At 48.1% G+C, this 24,086-nt stretch overlaps 1 protein-coding gene across 1 annotated transcript; it reads right to left on the reverse strand.

Moving 5' to 3' along the window:
* Positions 1-4,604: 4,604 nt before the first annotated feature.
* Positions 4,605-23,382, reverse strand: RBP7 (retinol binding protein 7). Its single transcript, XM_019010830.3, has 4 exons — positions 23,265-23,382; positions 12,881-13,059; positions 12,347-12,448; positions 4,605-4,844 (listed from the first exon to the last, which is right to left on the reverse strand). Exons 1-4 carry the CDS (start codon positions 23,335-23,337, stop codon positions 4,794-4,796), a joined length of 405 nt encoding a protein of 134 aa, XP_018866375.1. The 5' UTR covers positions 23,338-23,382; the 3' UTR covers positions 4,605-4,793.
* Between the last annotated feature and the right edge of the window lie 704 nt (positions 23,383-24,086).

Here is a 24,086-nt window from a genome sequence, read left to right on the forward strand (position 1 = left end):
CATCACTCATTTTTATGGTTGTTTCATATTCTCAGGACCTAGTAATAATAATAATAGTGAACTTCCAGGAATATATGCTGAACTGAATTCAGTCTAAGCAATTATGATTAAATACTTGTAAAAGTTAACTATAGTAAACCTCAGAGAAGATAGCCTCTTGCTTTTTTTTTTTTTTCATAGAGATAGGGTTTTGCTCTGTTGCCCAGGATGAAGTGGAATGGTGCGATCATGGCTCACTGTTGCAACCTTGAGCTCCTCAGACTACAGGGATGTGTCACCATGCATGGCCAGCTCCCTGAGACAGGGTCTTGCTCTGTTGTCCAGTCTGGAGTGCACTGGCACAATCTTGGCTCACTGCAGCCTCAACTTCCTGGCTCAAGCTATCCCCTCACCTCAGCCTCTGGAGTAGCTGGGACTACAGGCATGGACCACCACACCCAACTAATTTTCCATTTTTTGTAGAGACGGGGTCTCAGTATGTTGTTCAGGCTGGTCTCCAACTCCTGGGCTCAAGGGATCCTCCTGCCTCAGCCTCCCAAAATGCTAGGATTACAGGTGTGAGCCACCATGCCCAGCTACCTCTTGTATTTTGAAATGACAAAAAGACCTTTTACATATTATATTTTCTCAGTTGTTTTGTTCTACCATTCCTAAATGTCTTTCCAAACTGTAGTTTGTTCATGTAGTAAAGTTTAATGAAATATATATTTGGTCTTTTTCCCTGGTTCTGGCACAGGGCTCCTAAATTCCTTGGAATTTCCTGAGTGATAGGAGTGTCTTTTGCTATTCATAATGAGCCCCTTAGAACACACCAGAGTCTTTGCTAATGATGTGACTCAGGGTTGGGGCTGCTCACCAGAAAGACCAAATTAGAGGACTTTGATTAGAGGGTGGAAACAGCCCCACCCCAACCTCCTGGGAGGGAAGGGGGCTGGAGATGGAGCTCTATGAAAACTCCTGAACAAGGAGGTTCAGTGAGCTTCAGTACCAGTGGAGGGTGTCCAGGTTTTTGGCATTTTGAACAAAGAATTTAACAAGGGCCAGGTGCGGTGGCTCACGCCTGTAATCCCAGCACTTTGGGAGGCCGAGGCGGGCGGATCACGAGGTCAGGAGATTGAGACCATCCTGGCTAACATAGTGAAACACTGTCTCTACTAAAAATACAAAAAATTAGCCGGGCGTGGTGGCGGGCGCCTGTAGTCCCAGCTACTCAGTAGGCTGAGGCAGGAGAATGGCATGAACCTGGGAGGCGGAGGTTGCAGTGAGCCGAGATCACGCCACTGCACTCCAGCCTGGGCGACAGAGCAAGACTCCGTCAAAAAAAAAAAAAAAAAAAGAGTTTAACAAAACACACAACCAAGAAAAAAAATGAAACAACAAAAGCAGAGAGTTATTGAAAATGAAAGTACATTTCACCAGGTGGGAGCGGGCCCCAGCAGCCACTCAAGAGCCCTGGATACAGAATTTTCTCCAGTCCAAATACCCACTAGAGGTTTCCCATTGGCCACTGGGTGTTCACCCATGTAAATGAGATGAAATAGTGGCCTGTAATCAGTCCGATTGGTTGCGGAAAGCAGAGGCAGGCGGATGACGGGGTCAAGAGATGGAGACCATCCTGGCCAACATGGTAAAACCCCGTCTCTACTAAAAATACGAAAATTAGCTGGGCGTGGTGGGTGCTAATGCTAATGCATTATAATTAGTGTATGATGAGCAGTGAAGAAGACCAGAGGCCACTCTCATCACCATCTTGGTTTTGGTGGGTTTTCCTGGCTTCTTTACCACAACCTGTTTTATTAGCAAGGTCTTTGTGACCTGTGTCTTGTGCTGTCCTCCTATCTCATCCTGTGACTAAGAATGCCTTAACCTTCTGGGAATGCAGCCCAGTAAGTGTGGGGGAATCACCTGAACGCAGGAGGTGGAGGTTGCAGCGAGCCGAGATGGTGCCACTGCACTCCAGCCTGGGCAACAGAGGGAGACTCTGTCTCAAAAAAAAAAAAAAAAAAAAAAAGGCAATTAATTAATTAATTAGAGGTACTTACAATTTCCCATCTGCCACAGAAAAGGTAGGGGTTTGCAAAGGGATAGCCTCTGGTCCTTTTGTTACTTAGGCTTGGAAAGTTAGGATTTTCTTTTCAATTTAGTTCTAGGAAGTCAGCCCAAAACAGCCTTATGTTCCCTGCCTCCAGACCCTGGTCTCCTGCCTCAAACATACCCATGCACTACAAGGGTGGTGCACCTGCAGAGGGCAAGGAAGCTCCGCAGCCCCCCACTAAACCTTGTCCCATGCATCTCCTCCATTTGGCTGTGCCTCAGTTGTATTCTTTTTTTTTCTTTTCTTATTTATTTATTTATTTATTTATTTATTTATTTATTTATTTTGAGACGGAGTCTCGCTGTGTCACCAGGCTGGAGTGCAGTGGCGTGATCTAGGCTCACTGCAACCTCCACCTCCCGGGTTCAAGCAATTCTCCTACCTCAGCCTCCTGAGTAGCTGGGACTACAGGCGCACACCACCATGTCCAGCTAATTTTTGTATTTTTAGTAGAGACGGGGTTTCACCATGTTGGCCAGGATGGTCTGGATCTCTTGACCTTGTGATCCACCCGCCTCAGCCTCCCAAAGGGCTGAGATTACAAGTGTGAGCCACCGCTCCTGGCCAGAGGAAGAAATTCTTACCAGCCAAGTTTCTGGTCTCTCTCTCTCTCTGTATATGTTGTGTAAACGGTAAATGCCACTATTTGTCTTCTCTGCAAGGGTTTGATTAGTGGAAAAAAAGGATTTGTCAGACTAGTCTTAGGCTGTAGCAAATCTGGTGTACTTTATGCTAAGAATTTGTCTTTCTTTGTTGTTCTGTAATGAAGAGGGGAGTATCAGGGGATAGAACGTGGGTTTAGGATGCCTATAAGCCAAGTTTTCAAGCCAGCCCATCAGGCTGGTCATTTACAAATGTTGCTATGGGTCCCTGAAACCAATGCCAAATGAAATTTCTCTGCCTTGTTTTGTGTCCATAAGAGCTTAACCTTGTGGCCATGTGGGGATACTTTATCTTGGTTTCTGCCATCTAGAGGACAGGAATTTGGGGGTTCATGTCATAGTTAGCCCTAAAAATTATCTTGAGCAGGCCGGTCGCGGTGGCTCACACCTGTAATCCCAGCACTTTGGAAGGCCGAGGCGGGTGGATCATGAGGTCAGATCGAGACCATCCTGGCTAATACGGTGAAACCCTATCTCTACTAAAAATACAAAAAAATTGGCCGGGCGTGGTAGTGGGTGCCTGTAGTCCCAGCTACTCGGGAGGCTGAGGCAGGAGAATGGCATGAACCCGGGAGGCGGAGCTTGCAGTGAGCCGAGATCACGCCACTGCACTCCAGCCTGGGCAACACAGCGAGACTCTGTCTCAAAAAAAAAAAAAAAAAATTATCTTGAGCAGTTAAGAGCCTTTGAAAGCTTGAATTTGGCTACTCTAGACTTCTTCTGGGAATAGCAATAGAAACTGCCCAGGGCTGGGTGCGGTGGCTCATCCCTGTAATCCCAGCACTTTGGGAGGCCAAGGTGGGTGGATCACAAGGTCAAGAGATCGAGACCATCCTGGCCAACCTGGTGAAACCCATCTCTACTAAAAATACAAAAATTAGCTGGGCATGGTGTCACGCACCTGTAGTCCCAGCTACTCGGGAGGCTGAGGCAGGAGAATCACTTGAACCCAGGAGGCAGAGGTTGCAGTGATCCGAGTTTGTGCCACTGCACTCCAGACTGGCAACAGAGTGAGACTCCGTCAAAAAAAAGAAAAAAGAAAGAAAGAAACTGCCAAATGCTGTGTAGCTCAGTAGCTAAGGCTTTGTCCTTTGACAAGGGTGATCTGGGTTGAATTCTTGGCTTCTGGAATGATTCCTTTCTGGTTTGTTATTTGTGTAACTTTGCCATTATTAAGGTTATTTTTCCCCCCATGGATAGCTTCTGATTTCCTGTCTTGGATTTTCTTTTCTCTAAACTACCCTTGGGGAGATTCCAAATCTTGTTTAAAAAAAAAAAAAAGAGGAACTGCTGGCCAGGCACGGTGGCTCACGCCTGTAATCCCAACACTTTGGGAGGCCGAGGTGGGCAGATCATCTGAGGTCAGGAGTTCGAGACCAGCCTGGCCAACATGGTGAAACCCCGTCTCTACTAAAAATACAAAAATTAGCTGAGTGTGGTGGCACATGCCTATAATCCCAGCTACTTGGGAAGATGAGGCAGGAGAATTGCTTGAAGCCAGGAGCCAGAGGTTTCAGTGAGCCGAGATGGAGCCACTGCACTCTAGCCTGGGTGACAGAGCAGGACTCTGTCTCAAAAAAAAAAAAAAGAAAAAGAAAAGAAAAGAAACAAAATCACCATCCCAGACCCCTGTCAATATCACCATCTGCCCATCCCTCAAAGTTGTCTGGCCCCCACCCCCAGAGCTCTGGCGGCTGTTCAGGTTGCTTGTTTTGGCCAGCTTCCTCACTAGCCTTGAAGGCAGGACTGACAGCTTGTTCACTGGTGTGTCTCTCATGCGCCTAGAAGACTTTCAAATATTTTTTTAAATGCTGGGATTTCCTAAATCGAAAAGGAAAAACTTCAGAGTCATTTGGACAGGTTTATTGAAGCTGAGCAGTTTCCCCATAATCTAGATGACTTCAGGTTACACGCTGTGTGGCTCTCTCCAGCCACGAGTCCTCATCACCAAATGGGATAGATAAACATCTGTTCGGTCTGCAATATAATTTGGCATAAAGCTGCAGCCACAAGTGGGCTCTGCTGCTGGATGTGGATCAGGCTCTCTGGAATGTCTGTTTGCACACTTGACCTTCACAGAACATTTCCTAGGGCGTAAGGAGGAAGGGAAAAAGAAGGATCAGTTTGCATGTGGTCTGTTTTTACTCTCAACACTTATTTTTTATTGTATTTTAACCCTTTTCTGGAACATGTTTTTTTCTTTTTTGAGATGGGGTCTCACTCTGTCGTCCTGGCTAAGTACAGTGGTGAGATCTCGGCTCACTGTAACCTCTGCCTCCCAGGCTCAAGCGATCCTCCCACCTCAGCCCCCAAAGTAGCTGGGACACTACAGGCACGTGCCATCATGCCCGGCTAATTTTTGTGTTTTTTGTAGGGACAGGGTTGCCACTGCCTAGGCTGGTCTTTTTTTTTTTTGAGACGGAGTCTCACTCTGTAGCCCAGGCTGGAGTGCAGTGGCGCAATCTTGGCTCACTGCAACCTCCGCCTTTAAGCGGAATTGCCTTCAAGCAATTCTTCTGCCTCGGCCTCCTGAGTAGCTAGGATTACAGGTGTGTGCCACCATGCTCTGCTAATTTTTGTATTTTTAGTAGCGATGGGGTTTCACCATGTTGGCCAGGCTGTTCTTGAACTCCTGACCTCATGATCTGCCCGCCTCAGCCTCCCAAAGTGCTGGGATTACAGGCATGAGCTACTGCGCCTGACCCCTAGGCTGGTCTTGAACTCCCAGCCTCAAATGATTTTCCTGCCTTGCCCTCCGAAAGTGCTAGGATTATAGTTATAAGCCACCACACCTGGCCTACTCTCAACACTTCTGACACCAAAGGTGTGGGTTTTTAAACGCCTGACACCAGTTGTGTGATGTCTTTTCCAGTCCCACTTCTCCAACTCTCTGACACCAACCAAGTGTCCAGTAAACCAATTTAATTTGGCCACTAACTACCCAGAGTTAGCACAGACTGCATAGGTTAAGGATGCAGTCTCACGAGACTCCCCCCAGCTTCAGACACCTGTCGCAAGTTTGGGACTTCCCATATTTCAAACCTGATTTGACCAGCTACAAATCAGGTTTCCCCACAACCCCTCCTCGGGCTTGATAATTTGCTAGAAGGGCTCACAAAACTCAGAAAGTCCCTTTACTTACTATTACCAGTTTATTATAAAATAAACAACTCAGAAACAGCCTGATGGGGCCGGGCGCACATGCCTGTAATCCCAGCACTTTGAGTGGCCGAGGCGGGCAGATTGCCTGAGGTCAGGAGTTCTAGATCAGCCTGGCCAACATGGCAAAACCCTGTCTGTATTAAAAATACAAAAATTAGCCGGGTGTGGTGGTGCATGCCTGTAATCCCAGCTACTCAGGACACTTGAGGCAGGAGAATTGCTTGAACCCAAGAGGCGGAGGTTGCAGCGAGCCAAGATTGCGCCACTGCACTCCAGCCTGGGCAACAGAGCAAGACTCCATCTCAAAAAAAAAAAAAAGAAAAAAGAAAGAAAAGAAAAGAAAAGAAAAGAAACAGCCTGATGGAAGAGACGCATAGGGCAAAGTAGGAAGGGGGAGCACACAGCCCTCCCAGCACCTCAATGTATTCACCACACACATGAATGTTCACCGTTCAACATGGAAGCTCTCTAAACCCCGTGGTTTAGTTTTTAGTGGATGTTTCAGCACATAGGCATGACTGATTAAGTCAATGGCTATTTGTGATTAGTTCAATCTCCAGCCCCTCTTCCCTCAGGGATGAGGCTGAAAGTTCCAACCCTCTAATCATGCCTTCGATTTTCTGGTGACCATCCCCCATCCTGAAGCTATCTAAGGACCCTCAGTAGACAGTCATGTCGTTAACACACAAAAGATCTTTTTTTTTTATTTGGAGACAAGGCCTTACTCCTTTTTTATTTGGAGACAGGGTCTTACGCCTTCGCCCAGGCTGGAATGCAGTGGTGCAGTCATGGCTCACCTTAGCCTCAACTTCCTGGGCCTAAGTAATCCTCCCACCTCAGCCACCCAAGTAGCTGGGACTACAGGCACCCGTCACCATGCCCAGCTAATTTTTTTAAATTTTTTGTGATGGAGTCTTGCTCTTGTTGCCCAGGCTGGAGTGCAATGGCGCAATCTCGGCTCACTGCAACCTCCACCTCCCGGGTTCAAGTGATTATCCTGCCTCAGCCTCCTGAGTAGCTGGGACTACAGGTGCCCGCCACCACACCTGGCTAATTTTTGTATTTTTTAGTAGAGACAGCGTTTCACCATGTTAGCCAGGCTAGTTTCCAACTCCTCACGTCAGATGATCCACCTGCCCCGACCTTCCAAAATTCTGGGATTACAGGTATGAGCCACTGCCCCCGGCCAATTTTTTGTAGAGACAGAGTCACACTATGCTGCCCAGGCTGGTATTAAACTTCTGGACTCCAGTGATCCTCTTGCCATGTCCTCCCAAAGTGCTGGGATTACGGAAGTGAACCACCACACCCAGCAACCAAATATTTTTTAATATATCATGGTGGCTGGGCGCGGTGGCTCATGCCTGTAATCCCAGCACTTTGGGAGGCTGAGGGGGGTGGATCACCTGAGGTCAGGAATTTGAGACCAGCCTGACCAGCATGGTGAAACCCTGTCTCTACTAAAAATATAAAAATTAGCTGGGCATGGTAGCGGGTGCCTGTAATCCCAGCTACTTGGGAGGCTGAGGCAGGAGAATCACTTGAACCCAGGAGGAGGAGGTTACAGTGAGCTGAGATCAAGCTACTGCACTCCAGGATGGGCGGCAGAGTGAGACTCTGTCTCAAAAAAAAAAAAAAAAAAATCATGGTAAGTAAGAAGCATTCCATGAGTATCCTTAGAACAAAAGTACTTCTGTGCCCTGCATGGGCAGATTTCCAGGATATGCTAGAGAAGGATGTACACATTTGGTATTTCTCTTTTTTTTTTTTTTTTTTTGAGACAGTTGCACTCTTGTCATCCAGGCTGGAGTGCTGTGGCGCGATCTTGGCTCTTGGCTCACTGCAACCTCCTCCTCCCAGGTTCAAGCGATTCTCCTGCCTCAGCCTCCCGAGTAGCTGGGATTACAAGTGCCTGCCACCACACCAGGCTAATTTTTGTATTTTTAATAGAGACGGGGTTTCGCCATGCTGGCCAGGCTGGTCTCGAACTCCTGACCTCAGGTGATCCACCTGCCTCGGCCTCTCAAAAGTGCTGGGATTACAGGTGTGAGCCACCATGCCCGGCCTTCCTTTTCTTTTCTTTTTTTTTAAAGACAGGCTAGTCCTATGTTCCCCAGGCTTGACTCAAACTCCTGGGCTCAAGCAATCTTCCCGCTTTGGCCTATCCAGTAACTGGGACTACAGGCAAGTACCACCACACCCAGCTATTATGCATAATTTGAACATTACCTCTTACAAACCAACTAATCTAAATCCTCGAACATATGTATATATTCTTTGAAATTCCATATTACATATTTGCGAAGGCAAGTTTCTTACTTTGTTTTTTTTTTGGAGACAGAGTCTTGCTCTATCCCCCAGGCTGGAGTGCAGTGGCGTGATCTTGGCTCACTGCAACCTCTGCCTCCCGGGTTCAAGCGATTCTCATGCCTCAGCCTCCTGAGTAGCTGGGATTACAGGTGTCTGCCACAGCCCGGCTAATTTTTTTTTTTTTTTTGAGATGGAGTTTCACTCTTGTTGCCCAGGCTGGAGTGCAATGGTGCAATCTCGGCTCACCGCAACCTCCTCCTCCCAGGTTCAAGTGATTCTCCTGCCTCAGCCTCCTGAGTAGCTGGCATTAGAGGCATGCGCCACCACTCCCAGCTGATTTTTTTTTTTTAATATTTTTTAGTAGAGACGGGAGTTTCTCCATGTTGGTCAGGCTGGTCTCAAACTCCCGACCTCAAGTGATCCACCCACCTTGGCCTCCCAAAGTGCTGGGATTACAGGCATGAGCCACTGTGCCCGGCTCCGCCCAGCTAATTTTTGTATTTATAGTAGAGATGGGGTTTCATCATGTTGGCCAGGCTGGTCTCGAACTCCTGACCTCAGGTGATCCGCCTGCCTCAGCTTCCCAAAGTGCTGGGATTACAGGCGTGAGCCCGTAATCCCATGCCTGACCTCTTACTTTTTTATCGTCAGAAGACTGTGAGATTTGTCCATCTAGAATCAAAATATCTTCAAGGCCTTGGTATTCAAAGACTACTCAGACCCAACTTTAAGGACAGTGCTCTAGTTTTGTTCTCATGGGTCTCACCTAGATTTCACACATACAGTGAGGCAAAAAAGCACAGAGCTGAGAGCACACATTCTTGTCAGACCTGTATTTGAATCTTCACTCTACAGTGTGAAAATACGTAATGCACAATCAAAGCTGATGAAACTTTAAATTATTTTGAGTCTTAAAGGAATGTGATTGTGGGACCTGAGTCATGTGAAAGGCAGCTGTAACCTAGACAGCTATAACCTTAATTTCTCTGGTTATAGATTAGCCTGTTTCTTTACCTACACTGTTTTGTAAAAAACTAAAGGGCACCAGAGAAGACTTCCCTCTACTGTTGATCTTAATTACAGACTCACTTCCCTGTTTCTTCTCTTTTCTTCCCAAAGCAGGTGAACCTCTTACTTCTCTAATACAAAGACGGATGACATCACGTTGTCTAAAATGGAATGTTAAATATACTCTTAAGATGACAGCAAGAATGAGGGGGAAGAAAAATAAAATAAAGAATGTTAAATATATTCTTTAAACTGGAAAGAAAAAGGAAAAAACTGAGTGGTAACTAATCAAATTCCTGTAACTCATAAAACAGCTTTGTATAGAAAATGTTGTAATCCTGCGAAATTTCTTTGTTTTCTGTCTGTCGGGTGGCTCACGCTTGTAATCCCAGCACTTTGGGAGGCCAAGGCAGGTGGATCACCTGAGGTCAGGAATTGGAGACCAGCCTGGCCAACATGGCAAAACCATGTCTCTACTAAAAATGCAAAAATTAGCTGGGCATGGCCGGGCGTGGTGGCTTACACCTGTAATCTCAGCACTTTGGGAGGCCAAGGTGGGTGGATCACCTGAGGTCGGGAGTTCGAGCCCAGCCTGACCAACATGGAGAAACCCCGTCTCTACTAAAAATACAAAATTAGCCAGGCCTGGTGGTGCATGCCTGTAATTCCAGCTACTTGGGAAGGCTGAGGCAGGAAAATTGTTGAACCCGGGAGGCGGAGGTTGTGGTGAGCCGAGATCGCACCATTTTACTCTAGCCTGGGCAACAAGAGCAAAACTCCGTCTCAAAAAAAAAAAAAAAAATTAACTGGGCATGGTGGTGGGTGCCTGTAATCCCAGCTACTTGGGAGGCTGAGGCAGGAGAATCCCTTGAACCCAGGAGGTGGAGGTTGCAGAGGGCCGAGATTGCGCCACTGCACTCAAGCCTGGATGACAGAGGGAGACTCTGTCTCAAAAACACAAACAAAAACAGGCCAGGCATGGTGTGGCTCATGCCTGTAATCCCAGAACTTTGGGAGGCGGAGGCGGGTAGATCACCTGAGGTCAGGGGTTTGAGACCAGCCTGGCCAATATGGTGAAACCCTGTCTCTACTCAAAATACAAAAATTAGCCAGGTGTCATGGCATGCACCTGTAGTCCCCGCTACTTGGGAGGCTGAGACAGGAGAATTGCTTGAACCCAGAAGGCAGAGTTTGCAGCGAGCTGAGATCATGCCACTGCACTCCAGCCTGGGCAACAGAGCAAGACTCTGTCTCAAAAACAAAACAAAACAAAACAAAACAGGCTGTAAAATAATAGTTGTCAGCACATGGCCTCTAGGGAATGTTTTGGAGTGATTGACTTGTCTGAAACTGGATAATGGGAATGGTTGTACACCTGTATACATTTACTAGAAATTATCAAACTGTACACTTAAAACAGGTGCATTTTTTGGTACACAAAGTATACCTCAATAAAGCCATTAAAGAAAAACACCTCAAGTCCAACAGCTTAAAAGTAGAAGAAAAAGAAAAAGAAAGAACAAGAAAAACTCCAAGAATTACATTCCAAGAAATTAAATTTTTATTACAAGCGGCCACGCCTGTAATCCCAACATTTGGGAGGCCCAGGTGGGCTGATCACTTGAGGTCAGGAGTTCGAGACCAGCCTGGCCAATATGGTAAAATCCCATTTCTGCTAAAAATACAAAAATTAGCTGGGTGTGGTGGTGCATGCCTGTAGTCCCAGCTACTCGGGAGGCTGAGGCAGGAGAATCGCTTGAACCCAGGAGGCAGAGGTTGCAGTGAGCTGAGATCACACCACTGCACTCCAGCCTGGGTGACACTGGGTGACAGAGGGAGAGATTCCATCTCAAAAAAAAATAAATAAGACATTAACTTTTCAGCTTGGGTGTACTGACCCCATTTCTTTGGAGTCTGTGTTTCCTGGGTGGCCATCCTCATCTTCATGCCTGAATAAACCCTTATTTTATTTTATTTTTTTTTGAAACGGCCTCTGTCGCCAGGCCGTAGTGCAGTGGTGCGATCTTGGCTCACTGCAACCTCCGACTAACTGGTTCTAGCAATTCTCCTGCCTCAGCCTCCCAAGTAGCTGGGATTACAGACATGTGCCACCATGCCCAGCTAATTTTTGTATTTTTAGTAGAGACGGGCTTTCACCATGTTGGCCAGGATGATCTTGATCTCCTGACCTCGTGATCTGCCCACCTCAGCCTCCCAAAGTGCTGGGATTACAGGCATGAGCCACCTCACCCAGTCTGAATAAATCCTTTTAAACTGGATTCTGATGCTTCTGACAGCAGCCTTGGGGAATTTCAAAATCCCAATTTATTTGCGAATGGGAAAAATGGCGTCCTTTTCACAGGATTGTGATGAAGATTAAATGAGATAATGCACTCAAAGGATGGAGCACAGTAATTGGGCCCAAAATAATCACTCCAAAGATGTGAGCTACTGTATCTATCTATGCATATCTATGTATACATAAAGTAGCTATTACATATAATAGGTAAGAATTGTTCCGTGAGTATTTGCATGTTATCTTCCTACCTCTGCCGGAATATTCGGCTGTTTCATTTAATATAAGATGAGAGTATAGGCATGCGCCACTATGCCCAGCTAATTTTTGTATTTTCAGTAGAGATGGGCCAGGTGTGGTGGTGGCTCATGCCTGTAATCCCAGCACTTTGGGAGGCCGAGGCGGGTGGATCATGAGGTCAAGAGATCAAGACCATCCTGGCCAACATGGTGAAACCCCGTCTCCACTAAAAATACAAAAATTAGCTGGGTGTGGTGGTGCGTGCCTGTAGTCCCAGCTACTCGGGGAGGCTGAGGCAGGAGAATCGCTTGGACCCAGGAGGTGGAGGTTGCAGTGAGCCAAGATCGCGCCACTGCACTCCAGCCTGGCGACACAGCAACACTCCGTCTCAAAAAAAAAAAAAATAGTAGAGATGGGGTTTCACCATGTTGGCCAGGCTGGTCTCCTGACCTCAAGTGATACACCCACCTCGGCCTCCTAAAATGCTGGGATTACAGGTGTGAGCCACCATGCTTGGCCTGACGTTTCCTTTAATTCTGTATCATCTCATTAAGAACAAAATGTGGTGGATACCAGGTGGAGTTTGTCTCCTTCGATCCAATGGGTCCAGCCTCTGTTCTTCTTTTCTCCCTTCTGGACACAGGTGAGCCTGTCATTGTCCCAGATAACCAAACTCTGCATGAAGAGAGGAGAAAATGTTAGCTTGTCCTGGCAGGATCCTCAAGTGTTACGAAGTAGAATGCCAAGTTACCCTTGCAAAATTAACAGCCTACTTACTGCTTTTTTTTTTTTTTTTTTTTTTGAGATGGAGTCCCACTCTGTCACCCAGGCTGGAGTGCAGTGGCATGATCTTGGCTTACTGCAACCAACCTCCACCTCCCGGGTTCAAGTGATTCTCCTGCCTCAGCCTCCTAAGTAGCTGGGATTACAGGCTCCTGCCAGCACGCCCGCCTACTTTTTGAATTTTTTTTTGTAGAGACAGGGTTTTGCCATGTTGCCCAGGCTGGTCTCAAACTACCGACCTCAGGTCATCCGCCTGCGTTGGCCTCCCAAAGTGTTAGGATTACAGGCGTAATCCACCGCACCTGGCATTTCTTTACATTTTACCTTGCATTTTCTGTTGTCCAGGCCTCTGTTATCTTCATCAAATTCTTCTCCAACTTTAAATTTCACAAAGTAGTTCCTTAGGCTGCTGTTCGTGTGGATGGTAAAAGAATCCCCATTCTGCTCAATCACTTTCTGTGGCTTCAGCAACTTGGCTATTTTACGAGTGGCAAAGTCAATACCTTAAAAATAATTTTTAAAAATATTTGAACATTCGCTTGAGATGCAAAAGTGAAGAATTTGGTAGCTGTTCTCAAAATCACCACATGTAATTGTTAGCATTTCCTGTACGACTTCTATGTTGTTTGCTGCCAAAATCAGATCTACAAGGAATCGTCTTGGCAAACTGCCAACCACAGCCTGATTAAAAAGTTTGCAAATGCCAGGTGCAGTAATTCCAGCACTTTGGGACACAGAAGACAGGAGGATTGTTTGAGTTTAGGAGTTTGAGACCAGCCTGGGCAACATAGCAAGACCCTGTCTCTATAAAAAAATAGAAACTGTAGGCCAGGTGCGGTGGCTCACACCTGTAATCCCAGCACTTTTGGGAGGCTGAGGAGGGCGGATCACCTGAGGTCAGGAGTTTGAGACCAGCCTGATCAACATGTAGAAACCCCATCTCTACTAAAAATACAAAATTAGCCGGGCATGGTGGCACATACCTGTAATCCCAGCTACTTTGGAGGCTGAAGCAGGAGAATTGCTTGAACCCAGGAGGCGGAGGTTGCAGTGAGCCGAGATCACACCACTGCACTCCAGCCTGAGCAACAGAGTGAGACTCCATCTCAAAAAGAAAGAAAGAAAGAAAAAGAAAACCAAAGGGACAGGGCTTAGGCCCCCCAACCCAGCCTCAGTCATAACTCTGCCTTTTTCTGCCTTATGTATTTACACTTTGAATTAAGAGAGCATTTGAACAGTTTCTCAACAAGAATGAAAACAACACTCAAAAACCACTGGATTCATGTATATACCTCTCTCTCTCTCTCTCTCTATATATATATATATATATACACACACACATATGTATATACTTTTTTTTTCTTTTTTTTTTTTTCCGAGACACAGTCTCACTCTGTCGCCCAGGTTGGGGAGAGCAGTGGCTCGATTTCAGCTCACTGCAACCTCCACTCCCGGGTTCAAGCAATTCTCTTGCCTCAGCCTCCTGAGTAACTGGAATTACAGGCTTGCATCACCACACCCAGCTATATACTACTATGTATTTATAATTTTTTTCTTTTTTTGAGACAGGATCTCATTCTGTCACCCAGGCTGAAGTGCAGTGGTGCAATCATGGCTCACTGCAGCCTCAACCTTTCAGGCTCAAGTGATTCTCCTATCTCAGCCTCTCAAATAGCTGGGACTACAGGCACATGCCACCATGCCTGGAAATGTTTTAAATATTTTTTTGTAGAGATCAAGTCTCACTATGTTGCCCAGGTTGGTCTCGAACTCTTGGGCTCAAGCAATCCTCTCACCTCAGCCTCCCAAAGTGCTGGGATTACAGACATGAGCCACCCTGCTCGGCTAGAATTCTTGAATAAGCTTTAAAAAAGAGTTCCACAGGGAAACATGGAATGCTAAGAAGATGAAAATCAGGGTTTGGAATCCCAGTTCCACTTACTGCCTTTGAGCATATTATGTAGCTAGAAATAAACACCACTATTTTAAATAATGGCCAGGTGACGTCTCAGCGGGGAGCTGAAAGAAGTAAAGAATCAAGCCACACAGATTTCTGGGAAAATAGTTTAAGGCAGAAATCCAGGGAGCCCTGGGACTCTGAGGAAGGGTGTGCCAGTGTGTTTTGGGAACTCTGAGGAGCCTAGTGTATCTGCCGCAGAATCGGGGAGAGGGAGGAGGAAGTAGAGGAGTTAGAGATGAGACGTGATTCTGCCAGCCGTGGTGGCTCATGCCTGTAATCCCAGCACTTTGGGAGGCAGAGGCAGGTGGATCACCTGAGGTCAGGAGTTCAAAACCAGCCTGGGCAACATGGCAAAACCCCATCTCTACTGAAAAACAAAAATTAGCTGGGCATGGTGGTGCACCCCTGTAATCCCAGCTACTCGGGAGACTGTGGCAGGAGAATTGCTTGAACCCAGGAGGTGGAGGCTGCAGTGAGCCGAGATTGCGCGACTGCACTCCAGCCTGGGCAACAGAGTAAGACTCCGTCTCAAAAAAAAAAAACCCCAAACAACAACAACCAAAAATAAAACAATAGTATAAATGTCCTCATCCTAAGAAAAAATGTTTGTAGCCAGTCACAGTGGCTCATACCTGTAATCCCAACACTTCTGGAGGCCAAGGTGGGAGGATCACTTGAGCCCAGGAGTTCAAGACCAGCCTGGACAACATAGCAAGACCCCATTTCTATAAAAAAATAAAAACAGCCGAGGCTGGGCATGGTGGCTCACACCTGGGTCGGGCTGAGGCAGGAGAATGAGTTGAACCCAGGAGGCGGAGGTTGCAGTGAGCTGAGGTCGAGCCACTGCACTCTAGCCTAGGCGACGGAGTGAAACTCCATCTCAAAAACAAACAAATGAACAAACAAACAAATATCTCAAAAAAACAGCTGGGCATAGTGGTACATGCCTGTAGTCTCAGCTGCAAATAAAAAAGCTTGTGTGTGTGTGTTTAAATCTAGAACTCCAGTTTTTAGTTTGAGATGCAATATGATCCAGGCTTTACTGGTTTTCAACAATATTTAAATATTTAAGTATTGAGACCAAAACCTTAAAATCACTTCCTATTATTATTATTTTTTTGAGACAGGGTCACATTCTGTTGCCCAGGCTGGACTGCAGTGGTGCGATCTTGGCTCACTGCAGCCTTTGCTTCCCAGGCTCAAGAGATCTTCCCACCTCAGCCTCCCAAGTAGCTGGGGCTACAGGCATGTGCCACCACACCTGGCTAATTTTTGAATTTTTCTTTGGTAGACATGAAGTTTCACCTTGTTACTCAGGCTCATTTCCTATTATTAATATGACCAAGCCAAACTTACTGCTGACTTTCCTTAAACCCTATTATGTAAGCAAAACAAAACCCAATAACTTTAGACTAACAATGAGTTTAGAGTTATGCTTTCAAAATCTGTGAGGCGCCGGGCACGGTGGCTCATGCCTGTAATCCCAGCACTTCGGGAGGCCGAGGCGGGCAGACCAACGTGACCAGCCTGACCAACATGGAGAAACCCTGTCTCTACTAAAAATACAAAATTAGCCGGGCACGGTGGCGCATGCCTGTAATCCCAGCTACTCCAGAGGCTGAGGCAGGAGAGTCACTTGAACCTGGGAGGCAGAGGTTGAGGTGAGTTGAGATTGCACTATTGCACTCCAGCCTGGGCAACAAGAGGGAAACTCCATCTCAAAATCAATCAATCCATCAATCTGGCTGGGCGCAGTGGCTCATGCCTTAATCCCAGCACTTTGGGAGGCCAAGGCGGGTGATCACCTGAGGTCAGGAGTTGGAGACCAGCCTGACCAATATGGAGAAACCCCATCTCTACTAAAAATACAAAATTAGCTGGGCGTGGTGGGGCATGCCTGCAATCCCAGCTACTCAGGAGGCTGAAGCAGGAGAATTGTTTGAACCGGGGAGACGGAAGTTGCCGTGAGCCGAGATCCCGCCATTGCACTCCAGCCTGGGCAACAAGAGCAAAACTCCATCTAAAAAAAAAAAAAAAAAAAAAAATTGTGAGGCAGGCCAGGCGTGGTAGTTCACACCTGTAATCCTAACACTTTGGGAGGCTGAGGAGGGCAGATCACCTGAGGTCAGGAGTTCGAGATCAGCCTGGCCAACATGGCAAAACCCCATCTCTACTAAAAATACAAGAATTAGTCAGGCCTGGTGGGGGGTGCCTGTAATCCCAGCTACTCGGGAGGCTTAGGCAGGAGAATCTCTTGAACTCGGGAGGTGGAGGTTGCAGCAAGCTGAAATCTCGCTACTGCACTTCAGCCTAGGTGACAGAGCAAGAATCCATCTCAAAAAATAAATAAATAAAATAAAATCTGCGAGGCAATTTGTTGTTAGCAAATTTACAATTTGCACTACTCATGTAGGGCAGGTGAACCCCAGAGTGGGGATTAGCCTGTAAAGGTTCTTGGCTTTGCCCAGGAAAGAATTCAAGGGCAAGCCAGAGGGAGAAGAAAACAGCTTTATTGAAGAAGCAGTGTCACAGCTCTGTGACTGCTCCTGCAGAAAAGAGCTGCCCCATAGGCAGAAAGTAGCAGCTCAGGGCAGTTTTGTAGTCATATTTATACCCACTTCTAGTTATATGCAGAGTAAGGGGTGGTTTTTTTGTTTTTGTTTGTTTGTTTGTTTATTCAGACAGAGTTTTGCTCTTGTCACCCAGGCTGGAGTGCAATGGCAGCACGATCCTGGCTCACAGCAACCTCTGCCTCCCGGATTCAAATGATTCTCCTGCCTCAGCCTCCTGAGTAGCTGAGACTACAGGTGCCCACCACCACGCCCAGCTAATTTTTGTATTTTTGGTAGAGACGGGTTTCACCATGTTGGCCAGGCTGGTCCCGAACTCCTGACCTCAGGTGATCCACCCACTTCAGCCTCCCAAAGTGCTGGGATTACAGGCGTGAGCCACCATGCCCGGCTAACGGGTGGTTTATGCAGACATTTCTAGGGAAGGGGTAGTAACTTTTGGGTCCTCTGATCATTGCCATGGAAAGGGGTGCTAACTCCAGGAGTTGCCATGGCAATGGTAAACTGATATGGCACACTGTTGTATGTGTTTTATGAAAAGCTGCTTCCATCCCATCCCTGTTTTAGTTAGTCCTCAGTTTGGTCTGCTGTCCCAAGCCCCGCTTCTGGCTTCTGGAGTTGAGCCCTGCCTCCTACCTCACTACCATGTTGCAACATTGTCACTTCACAGATTTGCAGTTACAAGGCTGGCCTCTTTAAATACCAAAATTTACTTTGAATTAGCATAAGTTCTGGGCCAGGTCCAGTGGCTCAGGCCTGTAATTCCAGCACTTTGGGAAGCTGAGGCAGGCAGATCACTTGAGGCCAGGAGTTCAAGACCAGCCTGGCCAACATGGTGAAACCGCATCTCTATCAAAAAATAAAATAAAAATTAGCTGGGCATGGTGGTGTGCACCTGCAGTCCTGGCTGCTGGGGAGGCTGAGGTGGGAGGATCGCTTGAGCCTAGAAGGAGGAGGTTGCAATGAGCCAAGATGGTGCCACTACACTCCAGCCTGGGCAACAGAGTGAGAGCGTATCTCAAAAAATAAAAATAAAATAAAATGAATAAATTAGCATAAGTTCTGGTCACTTTCTGCCAGGTCCACACTTACTAGGATCTCAACAGTCCAACAGGCCAAAAGGCCATATTCCTCATGAGGCTGTTACCCAGGTCAAGCCACGCTTTTTCATCTACTAGATTATGTTAAATAGAAAATAAGACATTCGAGTAGGAGGGAACAGCCTGATGCACGTGCTATTACAAATGTGTGAGCATATACACTTGAAGGTAGGATCTCAAAGGAGTCCACACAAACGTACATTTATCTAAGCTTCAGATGTTTATATTAACCTTCAATCTCAAAGCCACTTCTAATCTCAAGGCAATGTGGGTTGAAGGCAAGAAGGGATCCCTTTAAATCCCAGTGTAGGGCCAGGTGTGGTGGCTCATGCCTGTAATCCCAGCACTTTAGGAGGCCGAGGCAGGCAGGTCACCTGAGCTCAGGAGTTCGAGACCAGCCTGGCCAACGTGGTGAAACCCTGTCTCTACTAAAAATATAAAATTAAGTGGGTGTGGGGGCGTGCACCTGTAATCCCAGCTACTTGGGAGGCTGAGGCAGGAGAATTGCTTGAACACGGGAGACGGAGTTGCAGTGAGCCAAGATCCGTGCCACTGCACTCCAGACTGGGCAACAAAGGGAGACTCCGTCTCAAAAATAAATAAATAAATAAATAAACTAATTAAATTAAATAAATATATCCCAGTGTACACAGTAATCTGGGACAAGTTAGTAACACCACCACCTTCTTGGGTTCATAACAGGACTAAAGGCGAGGACCTGCACAAGTTGGTCAATATCTGTGGGCATTAACATGGGGCTTCTCCATTTCTGAAGCACGCACCTTCAGTGTCCTTGGCTGCTGTGGGGGCACACCAGGAACTCCCAAATCCCAGGTTAGCTCCAAATATTAAAACCCAAGCAAGGCAGAGGCAGGAGGATTGCATGTGGCCAGGAGTTTGAGACCAGCCTGGGCAACATAGCAAGACACCGTCTCTACAAAAAAATTGAAAAATTAGCCAAGTGTGGTGGTATGCACCTGTTGTCCCAGCTACTTGGAAGGCTGAGGTGGGAGGATCGCCTGAGCCCAGGAAGTGAAGGCTGCAGTGAGCCATGATTGCACCACTGCACTACAGCCTGAGCGACAGAGCAAGACCCTATCTCAAAAAAACCAAGTAAACTTTCTTCTTTGTGCAAGGACAAGCTGCCTTTCTTCTCACTGTGGTTTGGCAAATGCTGGGAGAGAGTGATGCCAGAGCCCGGGTGGGAGCTGCAGGATCAGTTCCTGAACACTAGTTTTTAAACAAAAGGGAGTGATTTTCTGCCCTCAAATGAGATGCCAGCTGGAGCACATCATGAGATGTGTGCTGTGTATTTGCTGGTGACTTATTTGACCCTTAGCATCACTGCCAACAGGCATTTACCTCACTTCTACTAATAAAAAAGAGGCAATCAGCCAGGCACGGTAGCTCACGCCTGTAATCCCAGCACTTTGGGAGGCCAAGGCGGGTGGATCACGAGGTCAGGAGTTCAAGACCAGCCTGGCCAAGATGGTAAAACTCCGTCTCTGTTAAAAATACAAAAATTAGCCAGGAGAGGTGGCGGGCACCTGTAATACCAGCTACTCAGGAGGCTGAAGCAGGAGAATTGCTTGAACTCAGGAGGCAGAGGTTGCAGTGAGCCGAGATCGCACCACTGCACTCTAGCCTGGGCAACAGAGAAAGACTCCATCTCAACAACAACAACAAAAAAAGAGGCGATCATTTATTATTTTCCTAGACCCTACAGTTTAAAGATCTAAGTACTATATCTGTGATTTTTTATGGAATGTATTTTCCTTACATGTACCTGAACAAGCGTATAAATTTAAAGTAAATTATATATTCAAGTAAATCAGTAAAATTCAAGATTGCTAGCTGAATTTTTTTTTTGTCTTATTGACTTATTTTTTTTGAGACCAAGTCTCACTCTGTTGCCCAGGCTAGAGTGCAGTGTCGTGATCTGGGCTCACTGCAACCTCCACCTCTCAGGTTCAAGCGATTCTCGTGCCTCAGCCTCCCAATTAGCTGGGATTACAGGCATGAGCCACCATGCCTAGCTAATTTTTGTATTTTTAGTAGAGATGGGGTATTTCACCAAGTTGGCCAGGCTGGTCTCAAACTCCTGACTTCAGGTGATCCACCCACCTCGGCCTCCCAAAGTGCTGGGATTATAGGCGTGAGCCACCGCACCCAGTCTGCTAGCTTAATTTTCTTTTTTTTCAAGATGGAGTCTTGCTTTGTCTCCCTGGCTAGAGTGCAATGGCGCAATCTCGGCTCACTGCAACCTCCACCTTCTGGGTTCAAGCAATTCTCCTCCCTCAGCCTCACAAGTAGCTGGGATTACAGGTGCATGCCATCATGCCCAGCTAATTGTTTGTATTTTTAGTAGAAGCGGGGCTTCACCATGTTGGCCAGGCTGGTCTTGAACTCCTGACCTCATGATCCACCCGCCTCAGCATCCCAAAGTGCTGGGATTACAGGTGTGAGCCACTGCACCCAGACCAACTTAATTCTTAAGATAAAATGTATTATAGTATTATGGCTGGGCACAGTGGCTCACACCGAGATCGTGCCACTGCACTCCAGCCTAGGCAATAGAGCGAGACTCCATCTAAAAAAAAAAAAAAAAAAAGTATTACAGTATTATGTAAACAACCACTCTAGTGCTATAAGTGTGACCTAAGTACTTAGCACTTTAACAAATTGATGTAAGTACTTAGTACTTTAACAAATTAGATCTGAAGTTGAAACACAGTTGCTGGTTTTCAGAAAACCGTTCTGGATTTAAGGGTTTCTGGATAGGTGACCTCAGAACGTGGCACCTTATGTCCATTTTCACGGTGCTGATAAAGACATACCCAAGAGTGGGTAACTTATTATTATTATTATTTTAGACAGAGTTTCACTCTTGTTGCCCAGGCTGGAGTGCAATGGCACCATCTCGGCTCACTGCAACCTCCACCTCCTAGGTTCAAGTGATTCTCCTGCCTCAGCCTCCCAAAGTAGCTGGGATTACAGGTGCCCGCCACCATGCCCAGCTAATTTCTTTTTGGTATTTTTAGTTGAGACGGGGTTTCACCATGTTGGCCAGGCTGGTCTTGAACTCCTGACCTCAGTTGATCCACCCGCCTCAGCCTCCCAAAGTGCTGGGATTACAGGCGTGAGCCACCGAGCCTGGCAAGAGTGGGTAACTTATAAAGAAAAAGAGGTTTAACTGACGTAGTTCCACGTGGCTGGGGAAGCCTCAAAATCATGGCAGAAGGCAAAAGGCACGTCTTACATGGTGGCAGGCAAGAGAGAATGAGAGCCAAATGAAAGGGGAAACCCCTTGTAAAACCATCAACTCTCATGAGACATTCACTACCACGAGAACAGTATGGGGAAAACTGCCCCCATGATTCAATTACCTCTCCTCAGGTCCCTCCCACAACACATGAGAATTATGGGAACTACAACTCCCATATGAGATTTGGGTGGGGACACAGCCAAACCATATCACTTGGCATTTGAGGAAATAACAGTAGCAGGAAGGTCCCCCTCAGACCTTCTTTTGCCCCTCTTCCCTGAAGCAGGCCATAAAAGAATTCTCTGCTCTTCCTCTGAAGAAGATCATAAGACTCTCAAGTGAGAGGTGCCTTTCCCATACCCAGAGGAACACTCTTATCTCTTGGGATATGAAAGAGCAAAATAAATGCCCCTTTATCAACTAAGATGGGCCCTAAGGTTAAGAAGACAAAAATTGGCTGGTGCGGTGGCTCACGCCTGTAATCCCAGCACTTTGAGAGGCCAAGGTGGGCAGATCACGAGGGCAGATGTTCGAGACCAGCCTGGCCAACATGGTGAAACCCCGTTTCTACTAAAAAATACAAAGATTAGCTGGGCGTGGTGGCGGGCGCCTATAGTCCCAGCTACTCGGAGAGGCTGAGGCAGGAAAATGGTGTGAACCCAGGAGGCGGAGCTTGCAGTGAGCCGAGATTGCACCACTGCACTCCAGCCTGGGCAACAGAGCGAGACTCCGTCTCAAAAAAAAAGAAAGAAAGAAAAAAAGAAAACAAAAATTGCCCACGGGTCAAGGGTTCAGGGATTGGCCGGCACGGCAACTTCCCAGATTCCTAAAGCTACAAGAAAAACTACACTCGTGGCAGGGCGCGTGGCTCACACCTGTAATCCCAGCACTTTGGGAGGCCAAGGCGGGTGGATCACCTGAGGTCAGGAGTTGGACACCAGCCTGACCAATATAGTGAAACCCCTTCTCTACTAAAAGTACAAAATTAGCCGGACGTGGTGGCTGGCGCACGCGTGTAATCCCAGCTACTTGGAAGGCTGTGGCAGGAGAATCGCTTGAACCGAGGAGGCAGAGGTTGCAGTGAGCTGAGAGTCCGCGCACCGTTGGCACCGCGATGAGGGCAGGAAGCACAGTGCGGGGCCCCCGGGAGCAAGAACGCCGCGGGCACCCAGCCCTCGTGGGAGGCGGCGGTCGGGGCACGCCCCGGCCCGAACCAGGCTCTGCACTCCCGCGGGTGCCCGGACCCGAAGGGTCGTCCGCTGGCTCCGGGATTCTGCATCCCCGACCCGCTCCGGGTGCGCCGAGGCTGCGGGGACTTCGCTGCGGGAGCGCGCCCGGGGCCCCGGGGCCTGCACGGAAGGCGGCTGCGGGGAGGGTCGCCGGGCAGAGGCTTCGGTCCCGGGCGCCCCCTCCCCGGCCAGACCCCCCTCCCCGGCCGGACCCCCAGTCTGCAGTCTCCGCAGGTGTGCCGCGTGCGGGTGGAGACCGACGTGGGGCTGGACGCGGGCACTCAGGGACGGGCGGGTGGGGGACCGACGGCCGGGGGAACAGAGGGCGTGGAGAGACGGCCGTGGGGACAGGGGGGCGGGTGGGCGCGGGGAAGGACGGACTTGGGGACTGAAGGACTGGGGTCCCGCGCCCGATGGACGGAGGCGCCAAGGACCAGCGAACTCGGGGGCGACTGGGCGACGGTGGGCGCAGCAGGGCGGAGGCACGGACGGAGGACGTACCTACAGGCCCGGCCCGGCCGCCTTCGCCTGATCCCGAGACCCACGGCGAGCCTCGCGCCGCCGCCGCCTCCCCTCCGCCTTACCTAGGGCCAGCATGTAGCCCTCGAAGTTGTCGCTGCTGAGCAGGGTCCAGGTACCGCTGAGGTCGGCGGGCATGGTCGGGGATCGCGGGACAAACCCCGGCGGGCGGCCGGAGGCTCGGGCCGGGACCTATAAACCAGGCGGGGCGGGGCAGGGGGGTGGGGCCGCGCGCGGGAGGCGCAGGTGGCGCCGCGTGGGTCCCACTCACCCCTAGAAGCCGCTGCGCTCCCGGCCGCCTCAGCCCGATGCTCCTGGCTCTGCCCACCGCTCGGCAGCTTCCCCCTTTCCTTGGGGTTTCCTCTCCTACTGCTTTCTCATGTCCCAGACTGTTTCGGGCCACATTTTCTTCCCTGCTTATATGTTAATGACCCAGGGATGATCTTCAAACTCCTGGCATTGAATATTGTCAGCTTCAATAACAATATACCTCTCAACGTAACTCTCATGGTCTCAGTAAATAGGAGTTTATTTTTCTTAACAAGGAGTCCTGAGAGAAGTGATTGCTGGTGATGATTCGCACCTAGGAATCACAGTGATTCGCACCTCGGTAACGCCGCAGCTTCGTCTCTGTGACTCTGGTGGCCTTTTATTCCTGCTTGTTACCTCCTGGTCATGAGCTGGCAGCTGGGTTCCCAGCCAGGACATCCACATTCAAGGTGGGGAAGAGGGAAAGCACCAAAGGTCAGTATCCCTGGAGCATAAACCTCCCCATCTCCTATAAGTCTGGATAGTTGGAAAAAAGAAAAGAAATTACCCAGCAGGTTTCTGTGTACATTTCATTAGCCAAAACTGTATCAATGCCACTTTTAACTGCAAGGGGGCCT

The sequence above is a fragment of the Gorilla gorilla genome, chromosome 1, assembly GCF_029281585.2.
Source record: "Gorilla gorilla gorilla isolate KB3781 chromosome 1, NHGRI_mGorGor1-v2.1_pri, whole genome shotgun sequence".
NCBI classification, from domain to species: Eukaryota; Metazoa; Chordata; class Mammalia; order Primates; family Hominidae; genus Gorilla; species Gorilla gorilla.

Coding starts and splice junctions, on each gene's coding strand:
- RBP7 (XM_019010830.3), bottom strand. CDS start 23,337: ATGCCCGCCGACCTCAGCGGTACCTGGACCCTGCTCAGCAGCGACAAC. Junction 12,449..12,880: donor TGGACAACAGAAAATGCAAG/GTAAAATGTAAA, acceptor CTCTTCATGCAG/AGTTTGGTTATCTGGGACAA. Junction 4,845..12,346: donor AAGGAGACAAACTCCACCTG/GTATCCACCACA, acceptor CTTACGCCCTAG/GAAATGTTCTGTGAAGGTCA.